The 14746-nt window shown below is 42.7% G+C and overlaps 1 protein-coding gene across 1 annotated transcript in view; it reads right to left on the bottom strand.

Annotated features, from left to right (window-relative positions):
* asic4a (acid-sensing (proton-gated) ion channel family member 4a) overlaps positions 1-14746 on the bottom strand; it is a 110520-nt gene that overhangs the window by 10832 nt on the left and 84942 nt on the right. The window contains exons 2-5 of the mRNA XM_053876833.1: positions 8896-9040; positions 8441-8568; positions 8219-8372; positions 1045-1098 (exon numbers count right to left, since the gene is read on the bottom strand). Of these exons, the coding sequence (XP_053732808.1) occupies positions 1045-1098; positions 8219-8372; positions 8441-8568; positions 8896-9040 (481 nt within the window). The remainder of the gene's footprint in view (positions 1-1044; positions 1099-8218; positions 8373-8440; positions 8569-8895; positions 9041-14746) is intronic.

The raw sequence follows: 14746 nt of genomic DNA, 5'->3' as shown, positions 1-14746 counted from the left end.
CGTGTCTTGTCCAGCTGCTACTGGATGACGTTTTCCGCCCAAATCTGGAGCAAACTCTGCACCTCCCTGTCAGACCAGAGTAATCCCTCGCCGCTGCCATGTTATGTGAATTGGTCGCTCCATATACACGTCACTTCATATTGCCCTTGGGACTTTTTGGGCGTGTGCCGCTGTGTGTACTCTGCCTCCAGCCGTGCCATGCTGAGGAAAGGTGCCATCAGCAGTACAACGCTTGCGGCACACACATTTTACCCTTGAGTGATTGTGCCCTAATAGACCTAATGCTTCTGCATTCTGTATCCAGTTTGGTCTCGGTCTGACTCCTGTCATTGATCTTGGTCTCGGCTCTGTCTCCAGCTAGGTGGGCACGACTGCCACTCTGCTGGGAACACCAGTTTTGCCCCAGATTGCCGGTATGGATGGATGGAAGAAACATTTCAATTTCATTTAACCGATTTGTTTTGAAGTGGGAAATACGTTTGAGATCCAAATCGATTATGGTGAGTCATAAGCCAAGCCAGATGGGCATTACACACAACAGAAACAAAAGAAAAGATAAACAGAGAATTATCGTATCCCAAAAGCCGCCGCTCGGCAAACCAACAATAAATAAGAGGGGGAAAACAAGGCAGAGCATAGCGACCTTGGGGGTCAGGGGTCGAGCCAACTGGAAATGCTACCTTCTTTGGCATCTGACTCATCGAGTCAAATTGGGATTTATTGGCGAAGAAAATTTGGAAGCGAGAGCAGCTTGTCATCTGTATATGGCGTCAGTCATAGAAGGAAGCTCTACTGAGGGCAAAATCGAGGCAAAATAAATCAATATTAAAATGACTTTATTTAACAATCCAAATGAAGTTTACATTCTCATCAAGTTCCACCTGCAGCACTTTGGTTCAAACGCAAAATGATTCAGTTTCCTTCTCAGTTCCACAGTCAATGGTTATTTATGATTCATGAGGGACATGTTTCCTTTGAAAGTATCTTTTTTCCCTGTATTTACTTCCGTTTTGGTCAGGAATTGAAGGCAAGATTGTTTCTTACCGAGTGCTTTGTCGACACAGTTGATTTTGCTGGGAGGACAGATAGCTGCAGTTCCTGGAAAAAGAGACGCACAAATGACTCTGATCAATCAGCAGCAAAGTGATCAGTGACCTGAGTCGGCAACACTGGGAACCAACCGGAGCAATTCGTCATTCGTCTGCAAACGAAGGCAGGAACATCACGGGCCGCTCCTATCATCGAGCACGGCCCAATTTCGGGGGTGCCTGCCCTCGATTGCGTCGCGAAATGAAATATGCCGTCTGCGTCCCGAGGCTTTTTTTTTCCCCCCCGAAAAGAAAGCGTTTAAAAGCCAATCAGTGATTCTCTCTCACATGAACTGGATCCATCGCCAGGTCCATTTACACCACGCTTTCATTAGCAGGACAAGCAATTGGCTGAGAGCACTTCCAGTTGTTTACTTTAGGATGTCAAAGGGAAATATTAGTTCAGGATAGATTTCTGCTGCATAAGTAAAACCTTACTTTTTTTTTTTTTTTTTTTTTTTTCAGTAGTTAGTGGTTCTCTCTGGGAGTGAGCAGGATGGATAGGATCAGGAACCTGGTGTTTAGGAGACCAAGTCAGAGAGGCTAGATGGAGATGGTTTGGACATGTACAGAGGAGAGAGAGCCAGTACATTGGTAGGAAGATGTTGAGGTTGGAACTGTCAGGCAGAAGGTGGAGAGGAAGGCCAAAGAGGAGATTGATGGAGGTGGTGAAGGAGGACATGAGGTTTGTAGGTTTGAGAGAAGAGGAAGCAGAAGACAGGGTGAGATGGAGGAAGATGATCCGCTGTGGCCACCACTGAAGGGAGAAGCCGGAAGAGAACGAAGAAGGAGGAAAAGAAGAAGGAGAAGAAGAAGATGTTGAGGTTGGAACTGCCAGGCAGAAGGTGGAGAGGAAGGCCAAAGAGGAGAGTTATGGAGGTGGTGAAAGAGGACATGAGGTTTGAAGGTTTGAGAGAAGAGGAAGCAGAGGACAGGGTGAGATGGAAGAAGATGGTCCGCTGTGGCCAAGAAGAAGGAGAAGAAGGAGGAGGAGGAGAAGAAGAAGGAGGAGAAGGAGCAGAAGAAGATGTTGAGGTTGGAACTGCCAGGCAGAAGGTGGAGAGGAAGGCCAAAGAGGAGATTTATGGAGGTGGTGAAGGAGGACATGAGGTTTGAAGGTTTGAGAGAAGAGGAAGCAGAGGACAGGGTGAGATGGAGGAGGACGATCCGCTGTGGCGACTTCTGAAGGGAGAAGCCGGAAGAAAAAGAAGAAGACAATGAATCATACCCTATAGACGCCCTTTATTCACTGTGCCCGACTACACCTCACATTAGCAATACATTGGTGGATATCTCTCTTTATTGGAAAGACTTTTTTGGAGCATAAAAGCAAGAATTGAGAGGCTGAAATAACGGGTACAGCAAACAAGTCATCATTCTTCTTTCTGCCATGCAACCATACTAGTGATGAGCTGATGAGGCTTCATTTTCAGAGCTCAGTAGGTGGCGCTCTTGCTTTTGATGAGAGGGTCCATTAAAATGGTTGTTCAAATCTGAAGATTTTAGAGCAGAGAGTGCCACGTAGTGGGCACTGAAAATAAGGACACTGTTTCATGAAGCCTCAGGAGCCCATCACATTTGCTAGGAGAGTGACTTTTGACTTGCCTGTAATTGAAACATTTTATTAAAACTTCCAATGCCTTTTGTGGCTACTCCAACAACTGTAGAGTTAATCCAATTGGGGAAAAAATAATAAAAATTCAGAAAAATAATATGAAACAGTGTCATTTTTAGAGCTCGGTAGATTGCGCCTACCGATGAGCGGTTTCATTGAAATGGCTGCTCAAAAACCAGGGATTTTAGAGCAGAGAGGGCCATCTAGTGGGCTCTGAGAATTAGAGCACTGTTTCACCATTCTGTCACGACAGTCTCAGAAAGTTCCTCTCTTTTCTCATTATAAGTTATGAGACTATTAAAATGATGGAGGAAGTTGGTTTCATAGTTCAGAGCATCTCTGCAGAAGGGTTGGAAAAGAGCGTTCAGGTCAGCTCTGGCTGCAACACGACGTTGGATAAGTGACGGATTTTCATTTCCTTGTTCCAAAAGACCGAGGCTTGACTGTCCTCCCTTAGTAAATGTTGTTAGTTAGCAAGAAAATCTGATCTGATATGTCCAGAAGTGCAGTGACTTTCACTTTTAGTCTTGCATCCAACTGCAAGATTTTTTTTTTAAAGAAAAAAGTTCTCATACATTTCTCTGACCTGGAAACACACAAGCTCTGACAGCTTTTCTTCGTCTTCAACACAAATACAATGAGGCGACGGTTACATTGTGGGGTTAAATGAGCTTTAGAAATATGCCATCAGCAGCACTTTTTTTTCATTTAGTTTGCTGTCATGGATGTTTTCATTTTCCGGTTAATTCCACTGGCACACAAATATTTATGAGATTGATGTGCAGAATGAGTGTTTAGTATATTTTGGCTTATGTCTGGTGGCAGCTAGTGATGGGCTGATGAGGCTTCATGAAACAGTGCCCTCATTTTCAGAGATGGCGGTCTTTGCTCTAGAATCTGTGGATTTGAACAACCATTTCAATGAAACCTTTCATTATTTTTAAAGTGAGACCACCGACTGAGCTCTGAAAGTGACAACACTGTTTCATGAAGCCTCATCGGCCCATCATGAGTCGCAGCTATGGTATAAAGGACAGTTGTCAGATTTGCCATGGTGTATGGCTCAGAGTTCAAAGTTGAGTCAAAGTTGGAGTGACGAGGAAGGACAAGATTAGAAAGGAGCACAACAGAGACACAGCTCATGGAGAAGTTTGGAGGTGCAGTTAGGTTGCCAGACTCAGATGGTTTGACATGTGGACAGAGGGGGAGACAAAGAGCATGTTGGAGCAGGACATGGAGATACCAGGCAACAGAAGGAGAGGAGGACCACCACTCTGGTTCATGGATGAGCTGAAGGAAGAGGTGTGACGCGTGAGGGCGACTTGCTGCGGCCACCCCTGACAGAAATGCCGAAAGACAAAGCTTTTGCTGATGTGAAACTAAATGCCTTTAAGTTACTTCGAAGCCAACGGGCAAACAAAAAGAAGCGACTCTCCTCACCCCCGATTTGACAGAACATAAATCACCTTACACCATTAACTTGGATGTAAAAGATTAATGATTTATTAAATGTTTTTCAATTTTCCGAGCCTCTGCGTTGCGTTCTCACATCAAGAACAGGAAGACGCTGGCAGATTTTGGGGAGTTGTCGTCCCAATATAGGAAGGAACTGTGATAATAAAAGATTCATCTGGAATTGGCCCAAATGTAGGAAAACATGGTTTTGCTTCTATGGCTACTGTGCTGCAGTCCTCACGGTCTTTTTAAAGTCCTAATACTTCATCCCTCGGAGTATATTTAGCAATATAAGCAACACGGGTGAATTGGCAGGTCATGACATCGGAAACTTTGGTTTCCCTCTTTTGAACTTTTGCTGGACCACATAGGCCATGGCACCTCTAGGTGGCATCATTGTCTACTTTTAGAGTTATGTGTCTGCAGTTGGGACCAAAACAGAGCAAAATTCAGGAATTTTAATTTAATTTAGACTCAGACTTAATTTAGACTTTAGATTTTGACTCTTATAAATGTAACAACCTCTTGAACTGCTGATGTACTTCGTGGAAGGATGTCACAGGATGAATGTGGACCTTGGACACACTCTGTCCTTGGCATTTCAAAACAAACTCAAACTTTCGAAACCTTTTCTGTAACTGCAGATCAGTGCGAAAGCATCTCTTACTCAGCTTAAAAATGTATCCACGAGGACCTGGATGCATTTTAGGACGAATGACATCTACCTTTAGTTAAGTTTAGCTGTAGCTACACTTGATCTTCCTTGTAAAACGACGGGTTTATGAGGCTTCGTGAAACAGTGTATCCAATTTCACATCGCACTGGATGGTGCTCTCAGATCCAAAGGCTTTTGATTTGAACAACCATTGTCAGCTAAACCAAGAGCGCCACCTACTGAGCACAAAAATGTGGACACTGTTTCGTGAATCTGCATCAATCCATCATTACTTACTTGTAAAGGGCCTTAAAAAATTGAATAACTAATAAAAAAGTAAATAGATTTTATATTTTGAGTTGAGATCCCAGACAATTAAGTGTCTTAAATGTATTTATTAAAAGATGTTTAGGGTAAAAAAAACTTGACGCTTATAATGTAGCATTTTTCTGCAATTTTATGTCTTTCCCTGTGGTGTGTTTTTGTTTCTCACTGTCTTGATGACTCAAAATGGTGAGTCACACTAAAGGACTGGGAGGAAATCTGGCCTGCTACGTCATTTCAAGTGACATGGTTGTTTTTTTATTTATATAGTTCCAAATGAGAAAAAGAATATCTTCATGTTATTATTATTGTCAACATTTTATCTTTATCTCACAGCCTCATTCATAATTTCATTGAATTCTCTTTTTAATATTCCAAAAACGATGACTAAGAAACCTTGACTATTTTCCTTCAAAAGTATCATCTCCCTGGGTAAAGCAGTTCTTTTGCTTTGAGAAGATGAAGCCATGTTCTGGAACTGGTTTATTCAGCATTAAAAAACATTTACTGAAGAAATACAGTCAGGATTGCGACCTGTTTTGCTGAAATAAGAGTATTCTTCCACAGTTTAGGGTCACATTTTAACAATGAAATAAAAGCGGTCAACAGACATGTTGAAAGCTTGAATGAGAATACAAACAGCCACTGCTGATAAAAGCAAGACAGTCGTATGAAAACAGCGAAATGAATAACCATGAGCTTGACACCATTTACGCCCGATACAAAAAGACTGTAGCAGGCAAATAGATGATATCGCCGTCTCTGCGAGGCGAAGTGCTCTTACGTCTCATTAACAAAGCCGGCTGCGGCCACACAGAGGATGGAAAAGACTTTCAATTCACAAACCTCCCGGTCCCACGACAAGCTTTTTAAACAATTGCTCTCCGGAGCCTTATGGAGAAATGTGTGGCGCTTAATATTCAACAATAAATTACCTTCCTGGCTGATAAGTGCAGTACAGTCATATGAGGAACCTGCTATCTGGCAGAAGCGCTCTTCTAAATTTAGATGGTGCCAATGCTGAAGTCAAGCTCCTTCATGAATTATATCTGAATTGATAAATAAAACATATCATGTCTGGGTAGCAAAATGGTTTTGGGGCTCTTATCTCCGTCAGCCGAACTGGTGTCTTAACTCTTCACCTTGTCGTTGGGAATCATTTTTCTGGTGTTGATTGGTGTGAGCGCAAAATGGATGTCTCTGCCTGATATTGCTTTTGTGCAGGAACATTTAGCGCACCTGATAACGCAGTGGAAAATCAATGCAACTGCATTAGAGTTGGTCGGTGAAGTTTTGCAGAGTCGCCCGCCTGTTCCGCTCGCTCTTCCCGGGATTCGATTAGTAATGATTTGTCTCTTTGGATTTGAGTTCGCGATGCAGCTTGTAAATGGAAGGTATAAATGCGCGATGAGATGATTCCCAATATTTGTTTCCACTGCACTTCGTGAGATTGTTTGTTCATTTGTCTCTTGGGAGGTGATCAGAAGAAGCCTGCGAGTTAACTAAGGCGGGCTCAAGTACACTCACTGGGAGCCTGTAGTGTAGACTAAAAGAGAAAACGTAGAATAAAACGAAGAAGAAAACTCATCAAATAAGTCTAAAAGCTCAAAGAAGAACCATTTAAAGGACCTTTAAAAGGTTAGTATGTGCTCCATTGTTGATGTGAAGTTATCTCAATATAACATTTTTTTAGTTTTAAGTCAAGAAACCTGTAAAATAAAGAGCTACATCAATGAACAGTGATGTAGTAGTGACGGGCTGATGAGGCTTCATGAAACCTCATGAGTGTCCTCATTTTCTATATGGCACTCTCTGCTTTAAAATCTCTGGATTTGAACCAGCATTCCAATGAAACCTCTCATCATTTTTAAAGCGAGAGCTCCACCTACTGAGCTCTGAAAATGAGGGCACTGTTTCATGAAGCCTCATCAGCCCATCACATCATGAAACAGTGTCCTATTTTTTTCAGAGCTCAGTATGTGGTGCTCTTGGTTTAAAAATGATAAGCGCTTCCACGGAAATGGAAGTTCAAATCCAAAGATTCTAGAGCAGAGAGTGCCATCTGAAAACGAGGGCACTGTTTCATGAAGCTTCATAAATCAATCACCAATGCCATTGCTCCAGTGAAAGTAAAAAAACATGTGAATGAATCAAATTTAGTGCTATACCTGCAATTGTGTTCCCAAACATCACAAGGTTAACTGACAGATCAAAGCCCAGGGGACAAATCTGGCCCACCATCTCATTTCATGTGGCCCTTCATGTGAAAACTGAAGCCTTAAACTTGATCGAAGAGATGGAAGGCAATTTAAGAGCAAGGGTTAGTGTTACCAGGCAGTGTGTTTGGGGAAGGAAGGCTAACACACATAATGGTAGCTAGATTTTGCTCTCGAAAGTAAAAGACAAAACCAATAACTGACTCATACTTCCTGTTGATGGAGTGACAGTTTTTTGTGTTTAGAACTTTGGCAGTCTGTGTGTTTGTATTTCACAGCCCTGCAGTAAATTGTCCAAATGCGATTCTACAATGACGAGCCGATGAGGCTTCATGAAACAGTGTCCTCATTTTCACATGCCACTAGATGGCACTCAATGTTGTAAAAGCTCTGTATTGGAAAACATTTCAATGAAGCACATATTATTTTTAAATCAAGGGCGCCACCTACTGAGCTCTGAAAATGATGACACTGTTTCATGAAGCCTCATCTACTCAGCACTACTGGCTGGCCATTCACTAAGACGCCTGCAGATGATAAAGAGAACAAAAGAAGAAGCGAACATTTTGCTCCTATAAGATGCTGACTCATCGATCCATTTTGGCAAAGCACCAAACATAAAGCCGCTGATATCATCAGCAAAAATGAATGTTCTCACCATGGATCCATCTCTATCTTTCTATCGACCATAAACAATGGCAAAGATGGAATCAATTTTAGTCATCAATCAGAACAATAATGAGGTCTCAGGTGGAAGAAATACTGGTCAACTGAAATGCAAGTCAAAGTTATTTATGAGACCAATGCAAGGTGAGATGGTTCGTGAGCCTAGATGTGAGTCTTCATTGGCGAAATCCGATCTTACCGGGCATGTGCACCATCCTGCAGTTGCAAACTCGGACGACCTCATTGGTTTCGCAGAGCAGCCGGCAGGCGCTGATGCTGTACTTGTCGTACCCTGGGAACTTCTCCTTGCTGGAGGAGCGGCAGTTGCCCCAGGGCTGGGGCAGGTAGGTCAGCTAAACACACAGAGATTTATTAGAGCCCGGTCGGGTCCGGCACGGTCGGTCTGCAGAACAACACCCACCCTCTGCTCCTGACATGAAACGAAGGTCTGGAAGCCCGGGGAGACACCGAAGCCCAGCTGGTGAATGTACGGGGGCTCGTCCTGACTGTGAATCTGAACCCGAATGCCGGCCTCCAGGGATGTCTCATCTGTAAAATGAAGCAGAGCGCGGAGCGTCTCACTGAGAGAGTACAAGGGAATTCCAGCTGCATCTGACAGCTTGATGTTTGAAGCTAATGGCAAACTGTGTCATGTTTGAAAATAAGCTGGTGGGGATTCATCGTATGTGGCAGCTGCTACGCAGCTCCACACCCTTCTTGTCCACTTTGTTCAGGTATTTCCTGTTACAAAGCGGACCTTACCCAGTGGCAATAACGCCCTTCATCTGAATGAATCACAGACTGACTGCGACCAGCACAAACAGGAAGGTGGCGGTGCCATTTAAAAGTGGGATTACTCCCAATGTGTGGACTTACTGGTCTCTCTCCAGATCGGCAGGTACTCATCCTGCTGAATATCCAACATGATCTCCAGGCCGTTTCCCATTCCACCCTGCTTAGTTTTTCTAGATGAGGTCTTGTTTCCATTAAATGTGTAGCACTTCCCATACCTGGTGTAGACCTGGAAGAGAGGAAGGACCTGTCATGAGCATCAAGATAGACCCACACTGAAAGGGTGAAATGATCAGTCAGCGGATCAAATATATTTGCAGTGAGCTTAAAAAAATGGAATTTGTTGGTCAGTTTTGCAGATAAAAAAGCGACCATTTCACCTGAGGGCTGCGTTTCTCACACAATTTTACACAGGGTTTTCAGGTAGTGATGGGATGGTGAGGCTTCATGAAACAGTGTCCTGATTTTCAGAGCCCACAAGATGGCACTCTCGGCTCTAATATCTCTGGATTTGAACAACAATTTTGAGTGACAGTGCCACCTACTGGACTCAGAAAAGGGGGACACAAAATTAAAATTTGTGAAATTTCAAGTGTTCTCTGCTCTAAAATCTTTGGATTTCTACAACCATTTCAATGAAACTCTATTTTTAAACCGAGAGCACCAACTACTGAACGAGTTTCATGAAGCCTCACCAGCACATCACTAGTTGTCAACTTGCGAAGTCAGTGTGGAGACTGATATGTGTTGCACCTTCAGTTTTGTATTAGCTTGTAATGGAATAAAGAGCTGCAAAATTCTGGATTGTTACATCCTCATGTGTTCTCGTAATATTTGGATCGAAAGGACAGAATTGCAGATGCAAAATACACTTTCTTGCAGTCTGAAATCTCATTTCCACTCCACTTCAGATCGACGAACAAACCAATACTAAAATACTTAATGAAAATTTATTTGCCAGTTGAAACCAATATATTTTGTTTTGTTTAAACTGTCTTTCAACTCATCCAGATGAACCAAAAGAGCTTGGTGGAATTGTAATGTTGACAGACTTTTGATGTACTTGTGGTTAGCAGGGAAAAATGGCTCACAAAAGGAAATTATTTGTGATTTTTTAGACATTCTTTAATATATGGGACATTCGATGCAGTGCGGCATATTGAACGTGAGGAGTTTTTACTTATAAAACTGAGAAACATTTAAGCAAAGAACACCACTCTGTATTCAAATGGCCATTGCAAGAATGTCACATATGTCATGACATTCCCAGAGGCTCTGTTGGCAGAAGAATTTTCAATACAGCTTTAAATCCCCCGAAGTCACATCATTCCATTAAAAAAAAAAATCATTGAAATCAAAACACATAGGAGCTGCCATAATCGCATCTCTTCAAGGAAAAAAAGACAAGGGAGCGGCTCTTTTGAATGAGTTATCACATCAGCAACGATCAGAGGAAGGGTCTCTGTGGGGAACACATCATCTCTTTGTTTATGCCTCTTGTCTAAACTGCTGCACTGCAGAAAATATCCATCTTTCCAGTCATTTTATCTGCTTTCGCGGCTGGATTTCTGCGCAGCGTGAGCTACATATCAACCACAGAGAACTGTAGCTGAAGCACTTAAATGCAAGCAAAAATATTAACGGTACCTTTTCCAAAAATCATTCATAAATACAGCCCTGTTTCTGTATTTTAGTTCAAACCCCAGGCTGCCTTAAATCCTCTCAGTCATCAAGACCAATAACAATAATCCGACAGATCATTTTCATGACCAAGTATTATTGGTCATGTTTGCCAAACTCTTAAACAGGTTTGGTAGCTAGCACACAAGCGAGGTGATAGTCATACAAATAACATTATAAAAATGAAAGTGTACCTGTAAAGAATGTGTTAAACCCAATACATCAGAGACAGGAATGACGTCTCATCATTAATGATCATTTAAATATCATAAATGATTTGCTTTTCCGTCAGTGAAGGAAATAAGATTCGGCCAGACTCTCGCTCCAAAACAAATCACCTAAGACGAAAAGCTTTCGACATCCGCTTCAATCAATAAACATTTGTTCGGCGGCGTCTGAGAGACTTGCATTTGTTTTCCTGCGTGTGAACTCACATTGTTTCTAAATGAGTTTGGAGTTGTAAATCTGCAGCTGCGCTTGTGAACGGCATAAATGAACAAATCGTTGAGGCAAGCGTAGGCTTTGTCTCGGCGCCACTGACTCGCAGACGGCTCAAAAAAAAATAAAAAAATCCACAACATCCATTGGTGGCAGCTGCCGAAGGAATTGAGGGAAAATTAAAAGTTAATGAACTCAACAGTGATCGCCTGGGTGCTTCCCTCCTAATGATGTTTGTTATCAACACAAAAACGTCTCGGCTGAAATGTGAAAATAAAACTGCAGAAACCACTTAACTCCACGTTGAGATCAAAGGTGAATCCGTCACGGCAGTATTTTGAAAGGCTTTCTCCAGAACGTCTTTGCCTGAACGGTGCCGGCAGAGACGCCCAATGAGAGCTGTGATGGCTCAACTAGGGACAGTGCTGCGGCACAAAAAAACAACAACTCCTAATTCGGAGACCGCTGTGTGTGTAAACTTGAGAAATTTCAGAACAACAAATCAAAGCCGTGGTTGTGGGGTGCAGCTAGGTAATTGTGCGGATCAAGTCAACAGCTTCGTCCCATGCACGGCTTTTAAACGGAGACTGCGTCAGGAGATTGTTTGTCTATCCAGTAGAAGTTTTAGAAGCCTGAGGTGTTTGTCATTGTCTGGGTGACTACTGCCATGTAAAGAAGCTTTAGCCTCCATCTGCGACGGTCAAGCCGCACACACTGCAGGTTCACGATAACAAGACATAAGAAGTTGGCGACTGATGACAGCTGTGATTGTGCTAGTTCCCCGCGACCCTGGCATTTCAGGTGTCAGAAGTGGAATAGAAATAATAAACCCATTCATTTCCTTCGACTTTTCCAAGGTCAGGGAGCAGAAGCACCCGTCTGCCCCAGATTTCAACCCCTGGAGAAACCTTTCCCGGTGCTTCTGGGGTAACAACAAGTCTTTCCAGGACAATCTAGAGCAGACATCACTCCAGTATGGCATAGGTATGCAACAAGGCTTGAGACAATTTAGGAACCAGTCGACTGAGTGGAACTGAGGTGGCATCTTGACCTCAAATGTACTCCTTCATCTCTCCATTACCAGCCATCTGCAACAACTTTTGGGGGGGAAATTCCATCCAAATTCATTTCTACTTGCTAGAAAACAGCCTGTTGAAAACAAAACCTCTAGTCTTTGTCAGTCTTGATACCATGGATCAAAAGTGATCTGGCAGGCTTGAAATAGCAGTTGGATTTGCTCGTATTTATGGATATCATCTTGCGGGCCACATAAAATGGTTGTTGGCCCCTGGGCCTTAACTTTGACACAAACTCTAGGACAGTGATTCTTAGCCTTAGAGTCGGGGTTGGGCCGCCAACGCCCCCTAGAGGGCCGCCAAAAGTTTTTTTGTTTTACACCTTGGGGCCCTGAGATGCTCAGCTTTAATACACTTCCCACGTATGGTGGCAGCAGTGTGTCACTGAATTGACTTGGCAGCTGTAAATGATGAAGAAAGTGATGCCGCCCCTCCAACAGTAAAAACTGTTCATGAAAGCAGCAGTTGAAGCAGTTTTGAAAATTAATTAGAACATTTTATGGCAATAATTTTATTTACACTTTACTTGTATCTCCTTTGGAGTTAAATAAAATATATTATTTTTATTGTATGGTATTTAGACATGGTTTTGTTGTATTTATTTTATTCAGTTTTTTTTTTTTTTTTTTCAGTGTATTTCCTTTCCTTTTTTTACTCAAATTTGATGGATATGACTTGCACCTGGTTCTGCTGCTGGTTGGACTTTTCGATGACAAATAAATATCTTTGCGATGATCACATGGTTTCACGTCATTTCACAAGGTTTTGGTTTGTTTACGTGTAAGTAGATTAAATATGGTTATTGATCATACATGAAAGTTCTGTACTTGTTCCAGTAGTTTTTTTTCAGTCACTACCAAGAGGCCACCAGTAATGTCGCAATGAATGGCATATTGAGAGAATTTCCCTTCTTTCGCCAGGCTAAACAAGCATCCTGATTTCTGGAGGCACCAGAAACACTCTGCATGTGGGTCTCCCAACACAGGCACATGTTGGCTCCCCCACTTGGGGAAGGATCTCATATCCTAGCTGAACAGGAAACTGCCCCATTGAGGACCATGTAGCTGGATTTAGGGCTGAGCTGATTCCTCCTAGCTGCTTCACACTCGGCTGTGAGACATTCCCGGGGTAGTTGGGGGATCTCCGTTTGTGGAGCGAGCAGGAACGCACCATCTGCAAAAGGGCAGGCATCTTAAGGTCTTCAAACAGAAAGCCCATTTACTGCCCTCACAAATTCTGCCCCCAAAATCTATGACCAGTTTTGTGGAGGACAAGTTTATTTTCCCGTCTCACCCACTACCAGCAAGGCAAGGGAGACCATATTGGTTCTCAACTGTCCCTAAATGAGCATCGGGTTGCTTTAACATGAGAAACACTTTTTCCAAGTCCATTGATGAAAATCTTGAAATGTTTGCTTTTGAAATATCATTGATATTAATGACCTCAGTCCTATAGCAGAAGGAACTGCAGAATCTACTTGCACAACACACAAACAAGAGCAACTGAACCTTTAAAAAGGTTTGTGGGTGTAAATATTACTTTGGAACAACACCAAAACCACAAGTTGCAGTAGCAGAACGAGGAGTATTAATTTTAAAGCTTAGTGATTTTTATTTTCAGAGCTGTAAAGTAAGAGTATTAAGTGACCAGGGTGCAACTTCAAATGCAAAAACAGCAGATATCAAGGGTGTAGTAGAAGTTGATATAAATGCATTTTAAAATAAACATTTTTGCGAATGAGTGCGTAGTTCAGATAAGGTGGTTAGAAGATCATAAATTCGTCTTGTAAATTGCGAAAACAAGTTATTACATGTAACTATTGACTCAGGGAAAGAGACATGGCTAATAAGGCTTATATTTGTTTGACTCTGCGCGGAAACTTTGGGGTGCGCTCACCAGCAAGAATCCCCTGACAGCACTGCAAAGTTTTCCCATCATCTCACCCAGGAAATGCTTGTTGGCGCAGAGATTGTGCGTCCCGCTGCCTCTGTGCCGTGATTGATGGAGCGCTTTTCTTCTCCTACATCTCACACCAAATTTAGCAAAGGTAACAGCACTGACTCAAGCAATTCCCATTTGGGGATTTGGCACCGAGGTTGACTAGTGTTGTTACAGCCCGGTAGCACAAGCGTTAGGGGGCGAAAAAAGTGTTTGTCGAAGGAAGTGGAGATGGATGCAAGAAGGAATTTCTGTGACTCTCGTGGTGGAAACATTTACTTTGGATGTCTTAAACAATTTCATCACTCTGACAGACCCGTAGATGGCGATGAAAAATACATCAGGCTGTTTTCTGCGGCGTCTAAATGCAGACATTGTTGAAAGCCCAAACCAAGGCGTGAGTACACTTGAATATTTTCATTTGAGGCTCCATGTTGCACTGTGGACCAGGTGACTGGGAACAACCTCCAACAGCCTGCGGACGATTGAGAAATTAAAACACTGAAGTCGACCTGCTTAGCCGAAGTTTTCAGACACATAACACGACTCCAGCCTTTTGGAAACCGACCCTTCTAATATGATTATCAACCCACCAAACTCAAATTCCCACTTCCACTGCTCAGTGTAAAAGCACATTAGAATCACATTAGACAGGAAGCTACTGCTCATTACTGAGAGCGGAACATGCAGGTGCAGTTCCTAAGTCAGCAAAGATCACGAGCTTCTCCGTGAAAGTGAGACCTCAGTTTCATCTGAAGTGGTACATGCAGGTTAAATGAAAAACAAAACTTTAATTCGACGTG

Source organism: Synchiropus splendidus, chromosome 10, assembly GCF_027744825.2.
Source record: "Synchiropus splendidus isolate RoL2022-P1 chromosome 10, RoL_Sspl_1.0, whole genome shotgun sequence".
Classification (NCBI taxonomy): domain Eukaryota; kingdom Metazoa; phylum Chordata; class Actinopteri; order Syngnathiformes; family Callionymidae; genus Synchiropus; species Synchiropus splendidus.
Note: the sequence above shows the minus strand (reverse complement) of the source record. Positions and strands in the feature narration are given on the sequence as shown.